General features: G+C 56.3%; 1 protein-coding gene across 1 annotated transcript in view; it reads left to right on the top strand.

Moving 5' to 3' along the window:
* The first annotated feature begins 8267 nt into the window (after positions 1-8267).
* Positions 8268-19471, top strand: part of PAPPA2 (pappalysin 2) — a 94431-nt gene continuing 83227 nt past the window's right edge. The window contains exons 1-2 of the mRNA XM_074877272.1: positions 8268-8760; positions 13868-14930. Coding sequence (XP_074733373.1) covers positions 8268-8760; positions 13868-14930 — 1556 coding nt within the window. The remainder of the gene's footprint in view (positions 8761-13867; positions 14931-19471) is intronic.

The following is a 19471-nucleotide window of genomic DNA, read 5'->3' as shown; positions in this document are numbered from 1 at the left end:
CAGGAGAAATCGGTGCTGCAAGGGCAGAGGGTTAGCCAAAAAAACCCATCTAGGCAGGACCTGGTCTCAGGCCATGGGCAGCAGCAGGTGGAAAAGCACATATTCCCCAGCACATTTTAACCACCTTTCCCAGGAACAAGGGAGCTGATGCAGGGGACCTTCTGTACCAGCAAAAGGGTCTTTTTGTTTTAATCCCTCAAACTGACATGGGACAACAATGCTGCCAAATGGCCCCTTACAGGGATGACTTGATCTATACTATGGGATTTTGCTGGATGTCTTTGGCCTGAGGTTTTCTGCACTGCTAACCACCTTGAACTAAGAGGGTCACCTAAGTGCCAGCACACTGACACCCCAGCAACATGAAGCTTTAGCTTTATCCTCCTTCATCCCAGTTACCTTTAGTCTGTGGAGCAGCACGTTCCGCTGCAGTCCCCTGCAGTGATGCTGGAGAGCCATGCCCGGGCTAGGGGCAGCACCCAGCCACGGACCCCTCTGGTGAATCTGCTGGGCAATGGATGATGCTCAAGAACTGCTGCACCCTTGGAGCTCCTCCAGCTTGGCCCTCAGCCCTATGGTGGGTAGCTGTGTGGGACATGGCATGTTTCCAGACTCACCAGGATCTGGGTGAAGGCAAGGAGGGAAAGGACCACTCTAGGCTATGCTGGTGGAGCTGTGGCATTGGGCGCAGTGTGGGCTGCAGGAAGGAGATAATGCTGGGGGTCTGCACTGAGGTGCAAGGGACTCTTGAGCAGCAGGTTCAGTAGCTGGAGGCTTGCATGGGAAGGGCATGATGGCAATCACCCTCTCGTCTCCATGCTTAACTGGAACAACCTTGCCTGGTGGGTCCGTACCCATCCAAAGTGATCTTACTGATTTTGCTGGTTCACCCTGGAGTGGGACTCCCACTCTTCTGTGCTTCTTGCCAGCACAGCGAGGCCGGCAGCTCTGATGGCAGCGTGGGAATGAGCTCAGAGATGACCAGGGATCACATGTGCATGTACAGCTCCAAAAGAAGCCACAGAAGCGGTTGAGGGGAAAACCTGACGTAGGGACGAAGCTTAGAAGAGCTAATTAGGTCTGACTGAGCCGAGATAAAGACTACAAGAGCAGGCTACAAAGATGCAGTGGGTTTTAGCACCCAGCACGGCACTGATTTGGAAGGGGTGGTCCTTGCCAGCAAGGATGTTGGCTTGACCAAGGCTTTCATGCTCATGCCTTGCCCTCCTCTGTTCAACAGCCATGGTGAGCATGAGTGCTCTGGACTTGGGGTCTTGGGGTGGCACCAGGATTGGCACCAGGTGGAAAATGCCACAAATGTCTCAGGAGCAAAGGTGCCAAACACCCTCAGAAGATGTCTCTGTGCTCTGAGGCAGGCCAGAGAGGTGGGCCATGACCATGGAACCATTTTTAAAGAGGCACTGAAGGCTAAGCCTCAGGAACATGAAGCCAAAGATTCAAGGGCTTATGTGAGCTTCAGCTAACTGGCACAGAAAGCACAGCATGGCAGAATACATCCCAGTGCCAGTCTTCCAGCAAATGGAAGTACCCACTCTGTTGCAAAGGCTGGGGGAACCAGTGCTCTTGGTGCCTCCAGGTCCCACTACTTGTATAGACTCACAGGTACAAGGATGCTGCTGGCATGGAGTGTTCGTACTCCTTGGGGATGCACACCCGGCGCTGCCATCACCTCCAAAAACATGGATGCAAAACCAAACTGGTTACAGAGCGATGTCCAGCAGTTGCTAAGAAGCAGCTGGAAACTTGCTGGATAATGGATGACGCCAGGATTAATCGCTTGGTCTCCTTCCTTGTCCAGTGAAAACCAGGATGTGCCTTTTTCCCAGCCTGGGATAACGACTTTTTCCTCTTGCTTGAGAAGAGCATGTGTGTGTGTATGCACTCAGCCTTTCTTCCACCTTTTCACCCAGTCTCCGACCTGCCCCAAGGTGGGACATGAACGAACCGGGTGGTGCAGGTCTGTGGCACAGATGCAAGCTGGAGGCTGTGAGCTGCCTTGGCAGCTGGCATGTGGCTTCTTCCCTTTGCTCCCCTGTCTGTGGCTCTCCTGGCAAGTCTATTTTTATTTGTCTCTTCTAAAAATGAGTGGAGAGGGCAGAGGTGTTTCCCTGTTGTGACAAATGTGTCCAAACCCCAAATGCTTAAAGCCCTGCTAGCCAGCTTGTAAGAGCTGAGTCTGACTCTTCCACACTTCTTTTTATTGCTCACTGCCAGATTATGAAACAGGCTCTCCCTGCTGGCCCAGGAGCAGGATAGAGGATGTCACAATGACAGTGTGTTTTGGACCAGCAACCAGGAGGCACCTCTAATTCACAGTGCTGACCAGTGCCAAAAATCCTGCTTTACCTCGAGGACAGAGGCGACAAAGTTAACAAACACAGCCCCTTTGCCTCCACCCCAGCCAATGTGCTCATTTGCTCCTGCTCCATTTCTTCTTGCAGCAGCTGTTCCCTGTCTTGGGTCAGATGGAGAGATTTTAAAACAGGAGTTTGAGGAGTTGCTGAGCTTTACATCTGCAAAGCTGCCATGCTGGGGTGGCACAAGCCCTTTCCCCCTCCCTTTGTCCTTCAGATACCTGTGCCAGATTAAATGTTCACTCTGTGTCTTATTGTCTGGCTCTAGAAAAGGGCTTTTCTGCCTGGACAACACATGGAAAGTGTATATAAATGCAAGAGTCAGAGCAAAGGCTATCTGGAGATGGTGAGGTGTGTTTGTACAAGTAATTGCACTGACACGCCTGCAAGGAAAGTCATGCTCAACTAGGGAAGAGATGCCATCATATGAGTGGCACATCCAAGGGGGACTAACAAGATGTTGGTGTGGGCATGGGGACAGTGAAAACTCAGCAAGGTCATGTAATTATTCCACCTGGATTTAATGCCAGAGCTGCCACGAGCGTGGTGCTCTTCCTGGAGCTCCTGCCAGCAGACCTTGGCTCTGCTGGGGTGGGATTTTGGAAGCCTGAGCCAGTCCCTGCTGTGTTTGTACCAATATGCTCCTCCTGTGGGTGCCTGCGGAGCTCACGTCCTCCTCCAGGATCCTGCCTCTGCTGCTGGCACAGGACCCGTGCAGCATCGTGCCTCTCTCATCTCTTCTCTTTGGCAGATGCTTCCCACCCAGCTGGGATACAGAGATGCACTTGAACAGTTCTGACTTAATGGGGCTGAAACTCCCCAACGACAGTGGCAGAATGGAAGTGAGAGGCTGATTCCCTTTCTCCCCCTGCTTTTTCATGTATGCTTTTCCTCTGTGGCTGCTGGAAGAGCTACATTATGTAAAGGCAGATAAGTCCCTGCCTTTTGTGAGCAGATGGAATAATTTTCAATATCTGAGACCCCCCATCTGGCAAAGGTCACACTCTGTTCTCTAGATGGTCTTAATTTAGCACCTGCAAGTTCTCCATGAAGTGCAAAACTCCAGGGTGCAGAAAGACCCCTGGAAGCTATTGTGTAGGGAATGTCTTTCCTATGTAGAGATGTGAGCATGCTGCTGAGCATCTGCATCATTCTCACTTCCCAACTGGAAGTAAATGGTTTTTACTGGAGGCTTGCAAGAGCCCTTCAGACTACAGTTCTGCTGCAGCTCGGGGCTCCAGTGTGACATCCAAGGCTGCTCCAAAATATCTGCACCTGATGGTGATACACCAAACCAGCTTCAAAGGGCCTTAGTTGATGCCCCGATGAGTGCCTGGCTAGTTGCCTTCCTCCATGGGCTCCTACCATCCCTGCTGCCATGGGGGTTCCACCCGCTGTCTGCAGGCTGCATGGCTCAGAGCAAAGGTGAGGAGGCAGATGTGTGGTGTGAGGATGATGGAGCAGACATATCCTTGGCTGGATGTTCTTCGCTGTTATTTAAAGTTCATTCCTTGGCTCCGTTGCTAAAGGAGTTGAGGTTGTGTACATGGCTCATTGAAATCTTGAGGGGAGTATAGCCAAATTCAGCACAGGGGGTTGGAGAAACTGTTGTCACCAAAGTCATGGGACTGAATGGCATGGGGAAACCCTACTAGGTGTTGAGGGATGAGGGGAGCCCAGCCTTCCTGTCAGACCTTGGAGAATCCAGGCGAGAGAGCCTGTGGGAGGGCTCCCTGGTTGTCTCGTCCCTTACAAGATGTGCCCAGCTGCAAGGCACAAACACACAAGAGACGGGGCTCTGGAGTTTTCACTGCTGGATTTTCAGTGTGAGACTGTGGACTCCTGCCGGCACTGGCACCGGTGGTGGCCGCACACCAGGGCTTATCTCCAGACCTACCAGAAGCAGGAAACTCAGTGAGTTCCCAAGCAAACCTCTGGTGCGGGGGGCCAGCATCTCTGACCTCCGGGGGTCCTGCGTGTTTGAACAGGCTTCTAATCTGCTTGGGAAAAGCAGGCAAACTCGGGAAGGAGAGGAGGGAGGGCTGGGGCTGTGCCCTGAGCGGGGTCGGCTGTCGCTCGTGGCTTTGATTGCTGAGGCTTGCTGTCTCGGGCTTGCGGGATTTGGCTGCCTGGCCATGAACAAAAAAGCTGGATTCTCCCGGAGCCTTTATTCCCATGTTGAGATCACTGGTGGTTTCCCGAGGAGGAGTGCAGGGAGAGGAAGGCTTTTGTTGATGGCTTTTGACAGGCGTGGGGAAAAGCACAGCTCGGCCTCTGCTCCAGCTAAAATGCTCCTCTCCACCTTCCCCCGCTGTGGGCTGAGCCTGCGCTGGGAACCGCACTCCTGTGTTGGGGTGACCCCACAGCCCTGGCTCAGCATCTGACTTTGATGGGGCTCCCCCCTTCCCACTGCATCCTTCCAGAGGCTCCTGGCTGGGGGCTCAACGTGGGTCCCCAGCTCCTGCCCAGCACCTGCAGCCTGCCTGATTCAGTCCCTGCCCCAAATAACCCTGCCTGCAGAGATCTGCAGCCCAGAGAGTCCAAAGAGCAGGGACATGCCAGGAAGGACAACGTGTGGGGAAGGGACAAGGAATATCCAGTCAAACCTACCCTCTGCCACCTCTTTGTCCTCCTCCTGCCTCCCATCCAGCATCCTTTCTCTTACTCCTGAGCATCAGCAGATTTGAACTGCAGCTGGCCCCTGCCTGGGATGACCATCTCCATCCAGATGCTGCATGTGGGGATCCCTGGAAGATGCAGGACCATTGCATTCCTCGGTGAAGGTAGCTTGAGCTGAGACCTCTAACAGGTGCCCGCCCTGCTTCCCTGAGAGACAGAAAACATGCTGAGGGTGCATTGTCACCACTCTGCCATCTTCAAGTCCCTTGCCTTATCCCCAGGGCCAGTCTTTGCTTTACATGCAGTAAAATCATCACATTGGTCAAGCTAATTGCCCCTTTTTTGGGAAAACAAAGAAAAACCACACAGACAACAGGGTTTTACTTTGTAGTCTGCGGTGGTGCTGGGATGGGAACAGCATCCTGGTGTTTCTGCTCCCCAGATGCTGACCCAGCTCACTGAGGTGGCCCCACAGTCCTGCGCTCCCCTTCCTCCCCAGCCTCCTCCAGGCCTCACCTTGGCAGCAGTGGTGAGGGGAACCTGCCTGCGTGTGGCTGGAGAGCACGCTGGAGCCAGCGCCGGGTAAAGAGTCATGCCCTCGGCTGCCTGCTCCGATGGTGCCCCAAATTCAGCCAGGCTCGGGCTCAGGCAGGCAGGGCAGGAGGAGCTGGGGGCTTGGCGTGACAGGGAGCCTTCCTCTGCTCTCACCCACCTCCCCTCCAAAAAGGACGCTCCTTGGTGGGCTTTCACTCCTCCTTTGCAGTTCCTGCTGCCTACAAACCCAACAGACAGCGGAGCTATTTGTTTGCGGGTGCCGTTTTGTCAAGCAAGTAGCTTAGCCCAGGCCAGAGCCTATATATAGAGGCCTTGCTTGGGTGCATTTTTGGAGGATTTTATTGCTCTGATGCTGGATTCATCCCAGCCACGCTGTCCCCGAGGAGGCAGCACCGCCGAACCTCTTGGATGGCAGCACACGCTGCTGAGGGTCTCGTGGTCTTGCTTCTTTGGAGTAGCCAGTCTAATGACCGGGTAGGGCAGGGTGTTGCGTGGCAAGATGATTAATAACCGCTTAATAAGGTCGCTACCATTCAAAATAAGCTGTCCCGTGGGATCTTATCAGGCCTTGGTAGACAGGGCTATCAGGAGCTTGGTTCATTCCTGAATGAATACGCACTATAAGCAACGCTTGCTGGCGTTGGCCCCAGGACAACACTCTTGCTGGGCCACCTCACCAGCGCCAAGCGCCGAGCTGGGTTGTGTCCATACCCCCACCACTGGAGGATGGCACCGGTGCATTCAGTGCAGGCGGGAGAGCTGCAGACCTCTTCTCACCACCTCCCTGTGAGCGATGGGTGTTCGTGTTGTGCTTGAATGCGGTTCACGCCCCAAAGGTCCTTGGGAGCTGCTTGAGCATGAGCCATCCCTGCTCTGCCTGGCCTTGTTTGCCCTCTGCATGTCCTCCCTTCCTCTCCACACACCTCCAGCCCAGCCTCGCCATGCCCTTACCTCTCCACGTGCTTACACCTACCTTCCTCCTTCCACTGTGCTCACCCCTCCTAACCCTCAAGTTTTTCCAGCACTATTTTTTAGTATCTATCTCCCCCCACTAAAGCACCAGCTCCCCCCCACCTCCTTCCATCACGCTCCCACCTTGAGAAGACAAAAAAAACCCCAATCCCAACCCCATGCAGCCAGCTCCTGCTGTTTGTTCTTAAATCCCTTCCCTCCTGCCTTGCTCGTTTGAAAGCTTGTACCCTGGAAGGGGCCTCCCAGCTTTCGCTGGCAACCCTGCTTCAGACTGACCGCCACAGATAGTGTTTGGGAGTGAAAAAAAAATATATATAAAATAATAATAATGAAAAGGAAAAAAAAAAACCTCTCCTTGCTGAAGTTTTCCTAGTCTCCCGCGCCGCGTGCTGGTGTGATGGCATCTTGGAAACCAAGAGGAAACTTTGGGGGCTTTTTTTCTCACCCGTATGCTTTGAGCAGCTCTCCCCTGGCAGTGCCAGGGCTGTACCCTCTGACAGGGTGGTGGGTGAGATGCGTCTCCCACCACTGCCCACTCTCTTGGTGCAGCTATGGGGGGTTTTCTGGCTTTTGGACGTGGGTCTTTCCCTCTTGCCCAGATAAGGCACCTCCAGCCCACCTTTCCGCACGTGTCAAACAGATGGGATTGTTGTTCGGGGGAGGAGAAAAAAAAAAAAAAGAGAGAAAAAGCAGGAAAATCTCTGGCTGAGGGGTGACCCTGAGTCTCTCTGTACACACTGAGTCCAAGACCACCTCTCCCCTTGCTGGGGGAGGGCTGAGGGGGGGGTCTCCCCTCCTTTTACCTTCCTTTCCTCCCCCTTATGTGATGGAGATGGAGGACAGAGGTGAGGTGGGCAGGCAGATATCACACCCCAAGCTACAACAGGAGAAAACACGGGCACGTTTCAACTTAGAAAGAAAACAAGAGAAAAATACAAAAAAAAAAAAAATTAAAAAAAGGAAAGGAAAAGAAACCAAGTGCCGGACTGCCAAGCAGGGGAATGAGAGAGGCAGCGAGCGGGACTGTGGGGAAGGCTGCTGGGCCAAGCCGAGAGCAGCCCGGGCTGCGACTGCTGATAACGGCAAGGACAGGGCAGGTGCTACTGGTACTGCCCCAAAGTCCTGGGGGGGGGCGAGGGGATGCGGAGGGGACCCAGAGCGCGTTGGGTCCCCTCCGCATCCCCTCCCCGCCAGCATCCTGGGCAGCGCCCGGGAGGGCGGAGGGAAGGGAGGGCGATGCTCCGCTCGGGGTTTATTAGATTGGACATAATCATCTTTAAATAAGGCAGCCCCCCCCTCCACACCCCTCCTTGGGGTGGGGGGGGGGAGCGGGGCGCCTCGGGACTTTCTAGATAAGGGCGTCTAACGCAGCCCCCGCTCCCGCAGGCAGAGCCGGGCTCCCACCCGGCGCAGAGAGCCGCGCGGGGGCCGCCGTGCCCCGGGAGCCCCGGCTGCAGGCAGAAGGGGGGTCCCCGCCGCGGTGCTCTCGCCTTCCTTCTCCTCCTCCTCCTCTTCCTCCTCCTCCTCCTCCTCCTCCTCCCCGCAGGAGCAGAGGGGAGGAGAGCGGTGCCGGGGAAAAGTTGGGGGCAGCGGCTGCGGCGGGGGCCGGGGGAGGATGCCCCGGCGCTGCCGCCCGCCGCCCCCCTGAGCGCCCCCCTCCCCGGGGGCCGTGTCCCCCCTCTCCTGTCCCCCGTGTCCCGTCCCCCCGTTCCCCCCCCCCCCCCCGCCACTTCGTCCCCAAGGAGGATGCTGCGCGGCGGGGCCCCCCTGGCCGCGCTGCTGCTGACGGCGCTCAGTCTGGCCCGCGGGGACCCCCGGCCCCCCGACCCCCCGCCGGTCTCCGGCTGCGGGATGGAGGCACCCAGCCGCCGAGTCTTCCCCCCGCATCACCCCTACGGGCTGTACCCGCCGGGTCCCGGCGCGCACCGGGTGCTCGGCGCTGCAGCCCCGCCGGGCTCCGGGCGGCCGCGGGGTCGGAGACCGCGGGGAGCCGGGGGAGGCGGAGAGGAGCCGGGGGGCGAGGCGGACGGCCAGGTCCGGCGGGAAGGGCTGCGGGGCCGGGAGCCGCAGGTGCCGAGCCCCCCCCGGGAGCGGCGACTGCCCGCCCTGTACTTCTCCGGCGGCCGGGAGCAGCTGGCGGCGCGGCCGGAGGCGCTGCCCGACATCCCGCGGGAGGAGTTCACCCTGGAGGTGTGGGTGAAGGCGGAGGGCGGACAGAGCAACCCGGCCATCATCGCAGGTAAACCCCGGCCCGCCGGCGGGCAGGCAGGGAGGGATGGGGACTCGACCCCCCACACCCCCCCCCAAACCTCCGAGGGGGGCTCACCTGCCTTCTCCGCTGTGGCAGGTGACACCCCGCGCCCCCACCCGTGTCCTCTGCACCCCAGGAGTGAAATACTCCGCCTTCCCTTGAGACCAAACCCTAAAACATCCCCTCCCCTCTCTTGCCCCCCCGCCCCGTCCTTCCAGCCCGCCCCCCCCGGCTCCTATCTAGTTTCTCCCTCTCCTCCCGCCGGGAGCTGGAAGGTCCCCCTGGGGGACACGCTCAGCTCGACTCCCCCCCCCTTACCCCCCCATTCCTCCTTCCCCGGGGCCGCGGGCACGGCGGGGGCCTTCCGGGGCTCCCCTCCGGGCTAAGCGGCCGCGGGTCCCCGCTCCCCGCCCGCCCTGCCCGGGCTGCCGGCGGGTCCCCGGGGCGGGCGACCGCACGGTGGCAGCCGCGCCGCACGCACGGCCCCGGCCCCGGCCCCGGCCGCCCCCCCCCCCCCCACCTGCTCCCCGCCCCGGGCTCCCGGCCCCCAGGGCTCTGCAGAGTGCCATCGGGTGCCCCCCCGCTGCTTCTCCTATCGGGAATCACCCCTTCACCCCACCAAGCCAAGAAACAGGCAGGTGATGGGAAGCCCGAGGGGACAGGGAGGGCTGGCACACGGGCACGGAGCGGGGCAGTGTCACCTCCTGCGGCGGGGCTTCGTGCCGCCGGGCCGGGGGGGGGGGGTGTGTTTGTGGCAGGGTACAAGCACCGCAGGGCAGCGCAGTGATGCCGGGCAGGGCTGGCAACGGGGGGCAGCGCCAAGATGTACCGCTCCCAGGGGTTGTCTGGGGTCCCCACAGAGAGGGCCGCTGTGTTTCTGTGCGGCTGGGGAAACCCTCTGTCCCAGCTCTCCCTCCACTTGCTCCACTGAACCTCCCTCTGCTTTGCTCATCGCTTGGTCCTTTCATTAATTTATCTCCCCGGCTCGTAGGGGCGATAGCTGCATCTTTGCTGTGAAAGAGGCAGGAGAGACAGGCTGGAGGCTGGGGGGCAGAGGGGAAAAGCAGCCGTGTACAAGGAAACTACCTAGCGTTCACCTCGCTCTTCGCCTTCCCACTGGGGTTCTTGCTGCCTCCCCGCCGGCAGGCAGCGGCTTGGGATGCAGGGAGCCCACTTCCCAGCCATCACATCGGCAGCACAGCTGTTTGCATCCGGAGGTCTGGCCTGCAGGTGTTGGGTTTTACTTTTCCCAGCTAGCCAGCGAGTGGGTTTTTTTCTTCTTTTTTTTTTTTTTTTTCTTTCTTTTTAATTTCCTTGCAGAGGGCGGGACGGTTGCTAGCTCTGAAAGCACCGCCCGTGAGTGCTGGCACTCACTCGGGTAATATCCCCTGGCCTCCCTGCTCCAGGGTTTGAGTCAGCCCCAGGCACCTCCGGCTGTCTGAGTCACTGTCCACTTCCCACCGTCTCCCTGCAGCCAGGACGGCGGGGCCAGGGTGCGGGTGGCAAAGGGGGACAGGCCAGCACCGCTGGTGTTTCGTGGGAGCAGGTGATGCAGGCAGCTGCCAGCCCTTTGGCAGGTGCCGAGTTTGCCTCTGATCTGCTACTCCTGCTGTGTTGGTAGAGGGGGGACCGAGCCATGAGGTGGTCCAGAGCTGTGGAGGAGCTGGAGATGCTCCAGGTGTCCTTGTGTGAGGGAAGGTGGGAGGAAACCAGGGCAGAGCTGAACATCTCCTGGCGTCATTGCCTGGGAAATGAGGCCAGGCTGAGCAGCTCTGTCTGGGCAAAGCAAGCTGTCCTGTTGGCTGGTGTGACTGCTGCCTGGATTGAAGTCTCAAAAGTTGGGGCTTTGTTCCTGCAGATGTCATGTTTTGCCTTAGGGCCACCCTGGATGGGGCTGCTCATCCCTCTAAGCCCCTCATGCATGGGGGGATTTCTGCTGGGGTATAACCCCAGTGACCTGCTATGGACACCACCAGGGAAGGAGAGTGGTCCCTCTTCCACGTCCTTCTCATTTGGGGCAGCAGATGAGAGTCCTTTCATGGGATGCCATTTCTTTTTCCGTGTTTTTTGTCTCCCCTCCATCCATGCCTGCTCTGCTCCTGGTAAATTCCAAGGGGACTTCCCTTTGTGCCAGACTGAGGTTTGTTCTTACTCAGATCAAAGATGGTTTTGTTGGGTCAGAAGATCCCTCACCAGAGGCAGTCCCAAACTTCTGCTGTGCCTAAGCCCAGGTGTCCTCCTTGGGTCCCTGAGCTGCTCACCACTGCACGCCCCAAGGAGTGACCACCATCTGCGGCCAGCTACTCTCATAACACAGCTAGGGGCTCCTGGCCTGTGACAGACCCTCCAGAGCTTTAGCAGCTAATTTCCCCCTGGTATCTGAGTCTTAAAGTGTGGCTGAACTATTCCTTGTGCTGCAAAGCTCCTGGACCCAGCAGGAGAAGGTGTTGCTTTGAGTGTGGTCCTTACAAGCTGGTGCACATCATCTCTTTGGAAGCTTTTTCTCCATCAGACACCTTTCCCTTCTTTTTTTTGCACTGTACCCGACAACTCTTTTCTTAAACCCTGAAGCTATCACCCTAAGCACTGATGACAATCACAAACCAGGTTACACCTTCCCTTTCCCACCTGATGGATCAGAGGCACTTACAGGTGCTGAAGAGATCACCTTGCACCTCCTCTGCAAACAGATCTTTCCCTTCTTGGTGCCTTGCCCTGGGACAAAATACCAAGTTCCTTGGCAAATTCCAGGGTCTTGAAACTGGTCCCCTGGTGATTTCTTGTGGAGGCTCCTGGGACATGTCAGGACCTGGTGCTGGGTGGCTCTGTTTCACCATTCTGCAGTAGCTCCTGGCCGTGGGATGTGCTGCTTGGCCTGCACGCTCCATGGCTGCTACTGCACCGGAGGTGACATCCCCTGCCATGTCTAGGAAGCACCAGCTGCTGCTATAGTGGCTTTCCAGCCTCTGTGGTAGAGCCGACTTGTAGAGCCTTACTTGCATCTCTTTGATGAAGTCTCCAGACCTAGAACTCCAGAGAGTTTTAGGGTCACTTAAGGTTCTTCTGGCCAGTTTTGAACTTGTCAGGCACTTCCAGGCTTGGCTTGTCTCCATGAGTTTGCGAGGATGCTAGCTCACACTCACCCCACTTCTGGGGTGCATCAGGCATGTTCCACCCCTGATGCAATTTGCCCCAGTTTTTCCATAGTGTTTAATTAAATCTGGGGCACTCTAAATCATTTCAAGGTGAAATGCGTGAGTTTTCCTAAGAGAGGAGGTACCAAGCACTGTTTGCTTGACCCCAGTGACAACCAGATATAAGAAGATGGCTTTCGAGCGTGCAGGTCTAAGTACCTTTCAGTCACACCCAGCCCAAAAGTACTCTCCAGATTTGCCTTCTCACGTCTGCAAGGCTCCATTGCCTGTCTCCTGCTTTTTGGCTTCTCCCCATCTCAGCTTCCGCTGCTCTTTCTGCTTCCCTTTCACAATCCACCAGAAAACAAGAGTCGGCCAAAACCCATCCGCCCACAGAGGCTTTGTGCGTGGCTGCCTTTGTAGTGAGCGGTGGCAGGGATCCGTGCCTGGGGTGGTTACGACCATGGGATGGCCAAGAGGCCACCACCCGTCTCTCTGTCTGTGAAAGGGATGGATGGAGGGAGGGGTGCTGCTTCCTGGGCTGCAGCAGGGCTTGACGTGACCTTTGTTGGCCACATTTATGGGGGCTGGTGGGGGAGAGGTGGGGTCATGGTAACCTGGCTGCAGTCACATCCCCTGGATGAAAGCCAGGAAGTCCTGCTCCTCCTGGAGCTCCTGCTCCTTTACACCTCTGCCTCCCTCTGCAATCCCAGCAGCAGCTACAGTTTCCTCAGAGTGTCATGCTGAGCATCCCCAAGGACAGGTGAGGCAGCGGGACAGGGTGGGAGTGCCTTGTTTTGGCCTGTGATGCCCTGACCCCACGGAGATGAGCAGTCAGTGCATGCAATGGGAGTGGCACAGTGAGCAGCAGGAGAACCCATGCAGCAGGGAAAAGCAGGCTGGAGCATAAGAAATACCACAGCATGAATATAAAAAGGGCCTCAGGGCACAGCAGCAGGTTTCGGCAGCATCAGGGCACCGTTGCGTCTGGAAGCCATTTGCTGGGGTGGTGAATGGGAGAGCAGGGATCTCCCAGAAGATGCCACTGATAGGGCTCAAAGCGTGCCTTTGAGCTTGCTTGCCCCACCCGATGACCTGCGTGAGCAACCTGGCTGTGGTGATTTAGGAACCCAGAAGCATTTATTTCAAGCAGTGGTTCATTTGTCCTTGCCAGACATTGATTCCTAAGGACATTCAGTGCCTGAAAGCCTCTGGTTCTCAACCCTGGGCACACAGCAGCCTGAGTTTCGAGGAGTCGGCAAAGCTCTAGTTCTTGCCCAGCCTAAAACACAGGTTTGCAACATGCTTGGGTGCACAGGGAGAGGCTGAGCCCAGACCTATTCCTGGGGATGGATTTATGCTTGGGAGACCTTGGGGGCTGAGGAGTGCACCTGGAGGCAGCGCATCCTTCTCTGACCCTCGCCTGCATGCACTGGATGCATGACTGGGAGGAAAACTGGAGCATAAAGGAGAGCTGTAAATCTGCCTGGAAGCTGTTGGGGAAGCAGTCCCTGGAGGAGGCTGTTTTGCTTCGGGTTGCTGTGCTCTAATTCTTAAAAGCTTTGGCCTGCAGATAAAAAGCTTATCCTCTAATCCCATCCTGCAGGAGTGCTCCTACGGAGAGCAGCTCAGAAACACCTTGCTCTTCGGCCTCTCCTCCTGTCCATGCTCTTCCTCCCTGCTCCATTCTGCCTCTCCAGCTCTGCTTGTCCCTCCTGGCTACCCCACCTACTCACCCAGATGATTTTGGATGGGATCTGGGCTGTCCTCCCTGGTGCAGCACTCATTGCCCAGCTTCTGGCCACTTTCATTTACCCGTGGCAGTGGGAGCCTCCCCGCAGCCCTGCCAAGAGCTGTCCCGCTGCCAAGGACCTGGCTCATGCTCTGGGAAGGAGCGGCGATGCTCTTTGGTCCTCACCAGCTCTCCTCTCTCTCCATCCCCATCCCCATCCCCTCTGCAGGTGTCTTTGACAACTGCTCGCACACGGCCAGCGATAAGGGCTGGGCGCTGGGCATCCGCGCCCTGCAGCTTGGAGGCAAGAAGGATGCCCGCTTCTTCTTCTCCCTCCGCACGGACCGGGCGGCCACTGCCACCGAGGTGACCTCCTACCACCGCTACCGCCCCGAGGCATGGACCCACCTGGCCGCCAGCTACGATGGGCGGTGGATGGCCCTCTACGTGGACGGGGCACGGGTGGGCCGCACTGGCGGGCAGGGGGGACCCCTGCACAGCACCTTCATGGCCTCCTGCCGCACTCTGCTGCTGGGGGGGGACGCCTGGGGGTCCACACACGCTTTCCGGGGACACCTGGCTGGGCTGGCCTTGTGGCGCAGCGCTCTGTCCCAGCCCTATCTCCAGCGTCCCTTCCTAGAGGGGCCGGCTGGCGGGGCAGCAGGTCTAGCTCTGGCCGCTGGCTTTGCCACCCCAGAGGAGCGCTGGGTGCCTTTTCGGGAGGGTGCCTTCCCCCGGCAGTGGGTGCTGCCATCTCCGCCATCCCCTGTCCTGCGGCCACTGGGCCCCCCTGCCTGCGGGCAGACTGCCTGTGATAACGTGGAGCTGGTCTCCCACTACAACCAGCACTGGCCTCTGCGGAGTGGGAAGGTTGTGCGGTACCGGGTGGTGAACCTGGCAGAGGACGATGGCGAGCGGCCGACCGTCAGCCGGGAGCAGGTTTGGAGGCAACACTGGGCACTGAGCGAAGCTTTCCGACCTTACAACATCTCCTGGCAGCTCAGCTTGCTGGAGGTACGCAACTCCTCCCTGCGCCGCCGCGCCATCCTCCTGGGTTGCGAGCCCAGCAAGGTGGGCAACGAGCGCTGCGACCCCGAGTGTGAGCATCCCCTGACCGGCTACGATGGTGGGGACTGCCGCCGGCCAGGCCGCTGCTTCTCCTGGAAGCGCCGCGACGGCATCTGCCACATGGAGTGCAACAACATGTTGGACGACTTCGACGATGGTGACTGCTGTGACCCACGGGCCACCGACGTGACCAGGACCTGCTTTGACCCTGATTCGCCCCAGCGGTAAGTGCAGGGCTTATGGAGGGGGGACATGTTGAGGGATGGGGTTCCTGACACCCCCTCTGTGTCTGGATGTTGCTTCTGACCTGCCACTTCCCAGTGTGGGAAGGCGGTGTGGTGTTTTCCCGTGGGATGGGTGTGCTGTGCCATTGAGAGCAAGTAAATCCCACGGTGCAGGATGGCACTGAGTCCTTACCCTCTGCAATGCCCTGCTGTTAAGTGTTTTTCCCCCCCAAAATGAGCAGGGGGTGATGGGGATCTCCTCCCCAGGGGGATCCCAGTGCAGAGCTGCTGGTCTCTGGTGGCACACCAGTGTGACCATGGGCATCCCTGGGGTGGGCAGAGCCGCCTCGTGCAAAGGGTGCTGCTTCCCTCGACCCCCTTGCATGGGATGCAGCTGGGGGGATTACTGCCCCTTCCCCACCTTCCCTGGACGTGTCTAAAAGCCCGATTTCTTAATTTGTATTCAAAATGCCTTTGCCTGAGTGCTGGGGTGGGGAGAAAGAGGTGATACTGCTAGGTGTGAGTGCCAGGATTTGGTAAGGTGTGGGTTGGTGTGCATGAGCCTCGCTGAATCTCATCCTGGGGAGCAATGCCAGCGGGGAGATGCCCTTGGCTGAGGCATGGGCAGGGGCTGATCAAACCCTGAACCTCAAAGCCAAACAGTGGTTGGGGAGAAAATCCCTCTCTTCAAGCAAAGGCATGGGGTGGCTGCTCGGTGCTGGAGGAGGACACGTGCCTTTACCACATGCCACAGGTGCAAAATGCCTTGCAAAACCCATGTTGCTCTGTGGAGCATCAGCGTGTGGCCTTAGGGGACCCTTGCTCTGCCCAGAGCATTTTGGAGGCAGCTGCTGGGGCGGGATGAAGAGGGGGATCCTCCTGCATGATGGGGGACCCTGGGCTGGTGGGAACAGTGTCCTCAGTGTGGTCAGTGGCATGCACACACCTGCCCTCCTCCCTGGAGCCTCTGAGGTGGCGGCAGCCCCGCTGATGGATTCCAGCACTCAGGGCTCTGCCAAATGTGCTTTCTGGCTGGAGACAGGGAAGGGGAAAAAAAAGTCACGTCTTTTCCTTTTTTTTTTTAAAGCCGTTTCTGTCTCGATGTCAGAGAAAATTGCTCATTCCCTGCTGCCAGCTCCTGGCAACAGGCAGAGGTGCCCACTGGAGCGGTGCGGTGTGAATGGCAGCATCTGGGAAGAAAAGGTGCAAGGGAGGGTTTTAGGGACATGTTTCTCCTTTGATTGTCTTCTTTCTCCTTTACTTTTTTTTCCTGGGCTGTAGGAGCAGGTAGGCTGTGGCCATAAATCCCTTTTTCCCAAGCCAGCTTCTTCACTCTGCTGCTTCACAGGTGGGACATGGAGGGAGGAGGGAAGCAGGTGTCTCTGCTCAGATAGTGGTGATGGGAGAGGACAAATGCTTCCCTTCCTCACTTTCTGAGCCTTTCTCACATGTCCTTCAGTCATCTGAGAAGGCACAGGAGGAGGATGGGGAGCCTTTCTTCCAATGCACCTCTCTGGCCATGGAGCCACACACCCTGCCTGTGTTCGAGCATCCCCCCAAGAAGATGTTTCCCCACCCCTGGAAGCCTCTTTGGTGACAGCCACCATCACCACCCTGTGCCTGTCTGTCTCCTTGTTTCCCATCCCTGTGAGCGAGCCCGGGCAGTGTGCTTTCCTGAGTGTGGGGGAGATGAATGGATCTCCTGCCTGCACAGTGACTCTCCGCTCACGGTGGCCATGAGCATCCAATGCCACTCGGCCTTTGCTTCATCAGGGCAAAGGCTCGGTCCTTGCCTTCTGTGTGCAGTTAGAGAAATGTTTTCATCCTCAGACAAGAAGGGCTCCACCTTAAATTAAAAAAGGCCAAATTTTTGCTGGTATGAATCAGGGCTTCCATTTGTCAGGATTTTCCCCTGAAAGTTGGGAAAGAAAACAAAACAAAACAAAACAAAAACCTTGCTTCTGTGGGAAAGGAATGGGAAAATGGGAACACTAGGGAAATAACAAATCTTTTGCAATTTTCTTTCTGCAGACCTCATTGGCCTGTGCAGAAGACAAGATTGATTGTCTGTAGACTAAGCTCTGAAAAACGAATCCGGTGTGCCCGGCATTTGGGAAATGTGGGGGCATGAGTTGAATCCTGCTGCTGCTGAGCTCTTCTGAGCTGCCTTTGGCTGGCTTCTTCAGAGACACTGGTGGACACCCACCCTCTCTGGGCTCATTCCTGCTGAGGGTACCCTGGCTTCTGGGGAACAATATATACATTTGTGGGAAAATCACTGGGAAATCAGTAGTGTGGGTTTGGGAAAAAACAAGAAGAGCTTGAGCTCGCCCAAGGGCATGGCCAGGTTGGTGTTGTTCCCCCAAAGTTGGTAGATGAATCCCAAGATACATGAGCAGGTGATCTTAGCCCAAGGGGTTTTGTTCAGGCAGAGCTCCTGCTGACCAAGTACCTCTGAGCTTACTCGTAAGGTATTATACTTAAATGAACATTTATGAGGAGCAGGGCAGCTGGGGAACTTACAGAAGGATTTTTAGGGTGGAAGCCAAAACGGGAGAAATAACACGAAATAAAATTTAACAAACTGAGGAAAGGCAGCACAATAGGAGCCAGGTGCTTCAATGTGAACAACAGCTTTCGGTCTGTAATTGGAGGAGAGCTGGCTGCTGCTCCGCTGAGATGCCTGTGCTTTTTTATACCTGCTGGAGAACCACATGCCAGATCCCAGGAGGGAGCTGCGGCTTTGGGGGAGCAGCGGGAGAGAGAAACCCCACTGCAGGTGGTGCTCTCTAAATCTCCTTTCAGACCAAGGTGGCAAGACAAAAATCTTGGAATTTTTTTTCGTGAAGTAAGTCAGCTCTGCTGTATTTCATTTCAAGGCTCTCACAAAGAGTGGTTTGGATGTGAATGTTTCTCAGTACAGCCAAAAATAACCCAAATGAGAAAGTCAGAGTGAGACACTGGACAATTTCTTACTAGCATTGTAGACAGATTCAGTCTGTTTCAGTGAAGGGTCTTGATACCTTGTCTTGACTTGCATGACCTTAAGCACTCATGCAAAAGCTTTTACCACCTTAGTACATCCGTCATTTAAAATCTCCTTTCCTTGGGCTGGAGCTTTGAGAAAGGCAAATCAGAGGGAGAAGCCTTAAGCACAGTGCTCTAGTGCTTCTTAGCTGGTGGACTTCTCAGTATACTTCCTGAGCTACAATTGGTGCTAAAATATACTCTTGTCCATGCTTAGCAGGAGAGGGAAATGAAGTTTGGAAAGAAGGATTATAAAGCTCTGGTGGGGATGGACCACACCGTAGCTGAGGTAGGAGCTTCCCCCAGCTCTAGGACAGGGGATGATGCTGACATGATGACAGTGTTGCTGTGCATAATGCCAGCTATCAAGCCAACTTGCCAAGTCCTTCCTGCACCTTCTCAAGTAGTGTGTGGGACAAGACAAATCTCACTGCCCTGAGCCAGCTGGGCCACCACTCACATGTGAAACCCATCAGTGGGAATGTGTGCTTGTGGCTGGAGGGAGGCTTGAGCAAGAGCTCAGGTCAACAGCTGAGCACAGACATCCCTGCAAGGCACCACACCAGGAGCCATAGGAAGCAAGTCAGGGACATTCATCCTGACCCACCATATGAAGAAGAGGGGACAGGAGAGTTGCCTGCTGTCATCCTTTACCCAGTCTCAGCCTGATTTAAAGTGTTTTCCAGGAGTTGCTGGCAGTGCGATGCCAGGGTCTGGAGGAGAATTTGCCTTGATTTGCTGCAGACATGCATCTTCTTGCAGTGCCTGAGTGCTGTTGTAATTGGTGTTCTTGGAAGGAAAGCAGCAACAGCTCATTAATAGCAATTAACACTCAGCGAGGGTCCCCCTCCGGCAGTTAGTCAATGAGAGTCTGGTGTGTGACACAGTTAATGTGAAAAGAAAAACTGGAGGGGAGTCTGGAGAGCAAAGTGGATAAGGGCAGAGCTGCTGGGCCTTTCATCTCACCACCCAAAGTAAAGGCAGAAATAAGTGAAGTGACAAAAGGAGGTGAAAAATGATGAGGTGTCCAGCCTCTTGGTAGCTTCCACTGGGATGACCACAGCTGTGATACTAAAGGGTACCTGATTAACAGGACACTTGATGGGCTTTAATGCAAGCTTAGCTGGCCTCCTGTCTTAAGGGAAGGATGCTTAATTGGGTTAAGTCTACTTGGGAGTCCCCTGCTGTTTAAGCAGTGTCTTCAAAAGCTGATCCATATTAACCTCACTGAATGCCTTGTGTGGACCCCTGAGGATGAACGAATCACTCGGAGCTATTCTTCCACACCTGAGCAGCCCATTGTCAAGAGATATTCAGCTGAATGTGGTTGGACTGATAGCATAAAAGGTGTAAAACTGAGAGCAGCTGAGGCAAGGATGGCATTTTGGGGCAATAGTTGCCCTGCCTAGACCTTAATCCCAACCAGATGGTAAAACAACATTCAAATTAGCTGCTCACTTCCTCTCTATTTACTCTTGTTACAGGAAACCTTAGCAGATCTTTCTCACAGTGAA

This window comes from Strix uralensis, chromosome 8 (assembly GCF_047716275.1).
Source record: "Strix uralensis isolate ZFMK-TIS-50842 chromosome 8, bStrUra1, whole genome shotgun sequence".
In the NCBI taxonomy this organism is placed as follows: Eukaryota; Metazoa; Chordata; class Aves; order Strigiformes; family Strigidae; genus Strix; species Strix uralensis.
Note: the sequence above shows the minus strand (reverse complement) of the source record. Positions and strands in the feature narration are given on the sequence as shown.